The following is a 6,303-nucleotide window of genomic DNA, read 5'->3' on the forward strand; positions in this document are numbered from 1 at the left end:
TATATATATATATATATATAGATATATATACATATATAGATATATATACATATATAGATACATACATCTATGTATGTACATACATACATCTATGTATGTATGCATACATACATACACACATCTGTCTGTATGTATGTGAACTAGCTGTTTATTGCTTAAGTTAGTGCTGTTTGCTGCTGAAGCGAGAGGATAAAAAATTTAATGAGAGAAAGCAAAAGCAAAAAGGGTAAAAAATTGTACTCTTTGAAATAAAGAACTCCCATCACCCTGTGTGATTGTGTGATTTAATTTATTATTTCTTGTTCTTGCATTGTATTGTTGCTCTTGTCGTCTTGATGATTTTTAACAATTAGTATCAGTGCCACATTATGACATACTATAGGTAAAGTGGAACAAATGACAATCAATGACAAGAAAACTAAGATTGGCAAGTTTGATGGAAAGAACTTCGATTACTTGAAGGTGCAAATTGAGGATTATTTTAAAAGAAGGGTCATAAGAGTTGTTTTCAGATCTTGCTAGTTTATCTCTCTTGAAAATGAAGCCTACCACAGTAACATAAGAGGATTCGGATCTCATGGATAGGTGTCAGAAGTTGTAAGCTTGTTTAAGAATGTTGTGTTCAGTGTGCCATGTGAGTTGATTACCACTACGAGTGATGAATGCTTTCTTTTTCATGTATTAGAAGCCATCTACTATGAATAAGGTATACCTAATGAGAATTTTTCAATCTTAGTATGATGGAAGGTGTTTTTCCAGCAGAACATGCCTCGTATTCGATAACTTTAATTTGATCATTAGTTAGCTTAGTTTGGTTGATAACTTGATCTTACCTAGACTCTAAAGTTTGCACATTCTTTCTATTATCATTCTACCCCTAAATAGGTTGGATCTTTTGTTGTCGTTGGCAATTTCTATAATATAACAAATATAAACTTCGCAACATTTGCGACCTAATTTTGAACATGTATCAGGAAATGTGAATAATGGAAAAGTATTTCTTTGATGTCATGTGAAATTCTATATATTGGGCTCAGACATGTGTTTTCCAATTTATTTTTTGACTTACTAAATTTTTTAATATTTTTTAAAAACTAAAAATATGCATGATGAGTGAAGAAAAAGTTTAATGGTTCCTATTTTTAAAGAATAAAAAGGATGCGAAACAACATTCAAATTAGAGAGGAATTAAGTTAATGTGTTTGGAATTAAAAATTATGGGAGAAAGTAATTGAACATAAGTTACAATGTGATACAAAAATTTCTCAAAATCATTTCAAAATCATTTTGGATTCTTTGGATTCATGTCTGGCAACTCTACTATGGAAGCTATATATTAATTGGAGGTTTGATGGAGAAGTATAAAGGCAGTAAGGAGGATCTGCATATGATCTTTTCTTGATTTAGAAAAAGTTTATGATAAGTTTCCAAGGGAAGTGCTTGAAGAGTTCTAGAAAAGATAAGTGTTGTTATTTCTTATGTTAAATTCATCACACACACACTAGTGTTGTTACTTTAGTTCAAACATCAGGGGGATTGGCAACCCACATCTTTTTGCATTAATTATGGATATTCTTACTGGACATTTACAGGAGGATGTACCTCGGTATATGTTTTTCGCTGATGATATTCTTATGGATAAGACTAGAGAGAAATTTTAGGAAAAACTTGAATTATGGAGATCAATTTTAGAGTCTAAAGGCTTTTTTCTTAGAGGATCTAAATTGAATACATGGAATGTAATTTTAGTACTATTAGATCTAATGGCAGAGTTGTAATAATGGGTGATCAATTCATTAAAAGGAGTGAACATCTTAGATACACCGAGTCTATTGTTCATAGTGATGGTGGTATAGGTGGGGATGCTATCAGTACAATGCAAGTTGGATGGTTGAAGTAGAAGAATGCATCAAGCCCATTGTGTGATAGAAAAATACTGCTTAAACTTGAAGGAAAAGTTTATAAGATGGTGGTGAAACCTCCCATAGTTTATTAAGCAGAATGTTTGCCTGTATAAGAGAAGCATAAAATCAAGTTAAGTGCCGCTGAGATGAGAATGCTTAGGCATATGGGTGGCTTTACACTTAGAGAAAAAATGCGAAATGAATATATCCATGAGGGGGTTGGAGTAGCTCTAGTGTTAAACAAGATTAGAGAGATTTGCGTTAAATGATTTGATCACATTAAATTTCACCATCTAATGACCCTATTAGGAGAGTTGGGGTTTTAGATTTGGCTTATGTTAAAAAAGTTAGAGGTAGACCTAAAAAAACTTGGGCATGTCATGTAAATTTTTTTTTAATTTATTAGAATTAGAGAAAATTCAACACTCAAATAGGACACAGTGGAGAAAAAAAGATTCATGTAATTGATCCCACTTAATTGGGTAAAGGCTTATTGTTGTTGTTGTTGTTGGACAATCTTCAGAGTCCCATATCACATGATACTGTTATACTAAAGCTGTCATTATCTTTTGCATGTTTACATGAATGCATATATTGATCTTTTTTTTAATATATTGTTAGTTTTGGGAGATGCTCATGAATTCATCATGTTTTTCTTTGTAATCAGCCTAAGTTCTTCTCAGGTAGTTTCATGATTTAAATTAAACAGTTTCAGTTTGTTATCATTGGTTGTGTATAATTCAGTGCTTGCGCAATAATTAATGCTTTTTTTTTTGTTTATTGTTCTTTAGAGATTAACGAGACAGGACTTTTTGAGTTGAGGTCTGCACAGCTCTTATATCGTCTTTCTGACGAGGTATACATTTTAATACTCACCCCATAATTGATATTGTGCAGCTGAGGTATAAAAAAGGAGTATATTGTAATATCTGTTGAATGAATGCTCAAACCTGATTTTAAATTTCTCTGTGTCTCGACTATTACAAATTGAGGGTTAGAATATAATGCAAATTTAAATAAAAGGTGAATTCAAATAAACTATTATAGGCTTATGTATCTGCGGTTACATATTCAAAGAAAGGATGAATTGTTTGATTTTGTTGCCTTGACGATTACAAAATATTGACATATATGGACAAGTTCAATGATTAAGTTTCAAAATGGCTTCCGGTTATTTGTTTGTGATCAATTTAGTCCCAGAGTATCTCATTTCTCAGCCATTATAATATATAAAATTGACTCAAAATAATCCCCTCATTGTAGTATTTTGATACAAAATTGACTCCAATTTAGCTTCCTGATTTTATAAAACTGATACCAATTTAGTTCAAAATGGCAGTTTTATATTAATTTTGTAGAGTCAAGAGACTAAGTTGGAGATGTGATACTCAAATACTAAATTAGCTTCATATAAATAGTCTGCGATTTATTGGGGACTTTAACCCAAAAGTTAAATAAATTGACAGCACTGATGATCATATTTCTTGTAGATTGCTGCCGAAATGTTTAGAGAACACACCAGAAAACTAGCAGAGGAAAACATCTCCACTGCACTTGATCTCTTGAAATCTCGAATACAAGCGGGGTATGAATTGTATTTTTTTTTCTTTATTTAGTTCGACTTTTAGCACCCTTCCTAGTGGGATAAAGGCTTGTTGTTGCTGTTGTTGTTCGACTTTTAGCTAATGCTGATCTTTTAATTGAGCTCAGTATTTTGACCAAATCTTCTTATATTATGTTAACGTTACAAACTTATCTCTTCATATCAACAAATTTAGTCTGTTATATTTTAGTTCAGTATCCACAACTCTTGCTTATTCTCTTTTGACACTAATTTGTTACCAATTCCTTTCTAATGGAAATTCCTTGGTGCCTATTTCTTCAGTACTAGCATGAAGTAATCTTAATGCTGTAAGAAGGTCTTTTGATAATCATGCAATATTTTGTTTTGATTGAGCACTTTAACGTCGACATATTATGCAAATTAATGGTCAATAAAAGGAAAGAAAAGGAGTAAACAAATGTTGAATATTGTTGCTAGAGAGGCACTCTTGAGTGATCTATGATATATGTCAGAAATTGTTCTGGAATTTGCGTTGAACGTAAATATTAAATATACATGGTTCATATGAAACATATATATTGTTTGTGGTTGAACTGAGAAGGTTAATCTGGATTTTACATAACCTTGGAAGATGATGTTGATATCAAGAGAAATCTTGGAGTTGCGTCTATGGAATATAAGTTAGTGGGAATAACTGGACTATTTTGGGGATGAACAAGGATAAAGTGTTATCAGTGAAGGTCTAATAAGTCACAAAGGAAGATGGTTAGCATACAAATATTATGGTTTGAATCCTTTGAGTAAATCTATAACAATCCTTTCTTTTATGAGGATTTGGCTTTCAGGCCGCATCCCCAGCCGTAAGAAAACTTTATCTTGTTCAGCTTTTTACAATATGAATCACAAAGACCGATTTATATGACTGACCTTGGATGAGTCTTATAAATCATCATTATCACCACCATTAGTTTTATTAATACTATGAGGTCAGCATGGATTATTCTTATCCAGTGATGTTACTAACATACTATGAACTATTAGGTTATTAGCTCTGTGCTTGCTAGCTTGATTTATCAGAATGAGTGTTATGCCAAGCGGTGCCAGGGATCTGATGTGTTACTTTCTACAATGGATAACTTTGCTTGCAAATCACGATTGTGGTGTTTGTATATTTGTTTGTGGTTCCCTCAATTGCTGGTAAAAAGTTAACATATGAATTTATGGCTCTATCATTCTATGACAAGCTATGGAACAGCCGTTTTGAACTCTGTACTATGCATGCTCTAAAGTATTCGACCTGTTGATGATATAGAACAAATAGTTTGACTTCATGTGCATTATGAGCTCCAAGAATATTAGGTACAATCAGTTGACGTGGAGATATCTAAACTTTTTTTTGAAACTCTATATAAGATAAATTGTTCGTGCTATTACAAAATTTTTGCAAATTGTTCGTCGTAATCACTTGAGCAGATTTCTGGACTGACATATATGATTTTTGTTAATTACCATGCATAACTTCCATTTGGTTGATCCCTTGTGTGTTGAAAAAAATCTTATGAATATATTAGGCCACCCAAAAGCTAATGCATAACTTCCTAGGTGGCTACTTTAGGGAGGATAGAAAGTAAGGTTTGATTTAGAACCTTTGAGAGCCTAATTGCTATCTTTTCTTCTTTTCAAACTTTGTATTCTTTTTAAATTTTTGGCATGAAGACGTTCTACAATTATTTTTTTTAGTGAAATCAAGTATTTTTTGGTCTGAGCTTGTGTTTTGCTGTTGTCTTGTATTTCCTGAGAAAGGGAAGCTTGGAAGGCTAGAATCAAGGGAGTTCTTGAATCCTACCAAATCGACTTTAGCTTGCGGCTCGTTAAAATTAGACTCAGGGAGATTTCAAAATAGGAGAATATTAATAAAGTAGTTATTTACACTTAGGGATAAGAGGCTAGGTTAGAATGAAAATGAGAGGACAATTTAAGGCATGAGTGGAGATACCAAAATGGTTAGACAATGAAAGTTAACTAGGATGGACAAATTGGTTACGCAAAGGAGGTCTGAGTCGGCTTGCTAAGGTAGGTATGTTGGAAGCATCGGATCTGCCATATGATTGACGTGCATGATGCATACTGTGACTTGATTGCTTGATCTCTTTGATGTTTGAGAAGGTTGGGGAAGCAAAGTGATGTGTTTTAGGTCACCGTTTAGCTCTTATAAATGTGACGACACAGTGCGGCTATAGAAAGCATACTGGGTTGAGATATTCACCTTGAAAACTTTGACCTCTCTTTCTTCATTCTTTTGTATTTTTTTCCTCTGCATTTTGAGAGTTCTTCCAGTGCTATAAGAAGATGATTGTCGAATTGTAGGTTGCTGAGTACACCCTAGTTTCATCTGTATGGATTTTCAAGGGAGCATGCTTTCGCTCTCCAAGCTGTGATGGAGTTGAAGAAGAGCATGGTGAAGCATAAGGTCTTTACCTACATGAGTTTCTCTTATCAGAGGAGGGGGAAGGCCATAAAAATTTACTTGAATAAGTTATCTTTGTAATTGAATTGCCTACTGGTTGTTGAGGGTTAGGAAGGTGGCGTAGTTCTGGAAAAGACAGTTCTCAACCAGAAAAAATAATGCTGAGGTTTCCATGGGGCCGTACAACAAGTAGATCTTTGGAGGATAATGTGTGAAGGCTGTCTAGATTGATGGCAACAAGGGAGAAGGGTGGAAACGGCGGCGATTGCAGTGAGAACACAACTGAAAGCTGGCCGGCGGCTGGCCAATAGGTTGTGTAGGCTGCGTGGAAGGCTGGGCAGGGGGCCACAGTCCATTGTGGGGGGGGG

At 33.9% G+C, this 6,303-nt stretch overlaps 1 protein-coding gene across 2 annotated transcripts in view; it reads left to right on the plus strand.

Moving 5' to 3' along the window:
• Window positions 1-6,303, plus strand: part of LOC110025491 (protein TIC110, chloroplastic) — a 54,481-nt gene that overhangs the window by 24,143 nt on the left and 24,035 nt on the right. For both annotated transcript variants that reach the window (XM_020725998.1, XM_020725999.1), the window contains exons 7-8: window positions 2,696-2,760; window positions 3,395-3,489. In XM_020725998.1, coding sequence (XP_020581657.1) covers window positions 2,696-2,760; window positions 3,395-3,489 — 160 coding nt within the window. The remainder of the gene's footprint in view (window positions 1-2,695; window positions 2,761-3,394; window positions 3,490-6,303) is intronic.

Source organism: Phalaenopsis equestris, unplaced genomic scaffold (assembly GCF_001263595.1).
Source record: "Phalaenopsis equestris unplaced genomic scaffold, ASM126359v1 Scaffold000301, whole genome shotgun sequence".
Classification (NCBI taxonomy): domain Eukaryota; kingdom Viridiplantae; phylum Streptophyta; class Magnoliopsida; order Asparagales; family Orchidaceae; genus Phalaenopsis; species Phalaenopsis equestris.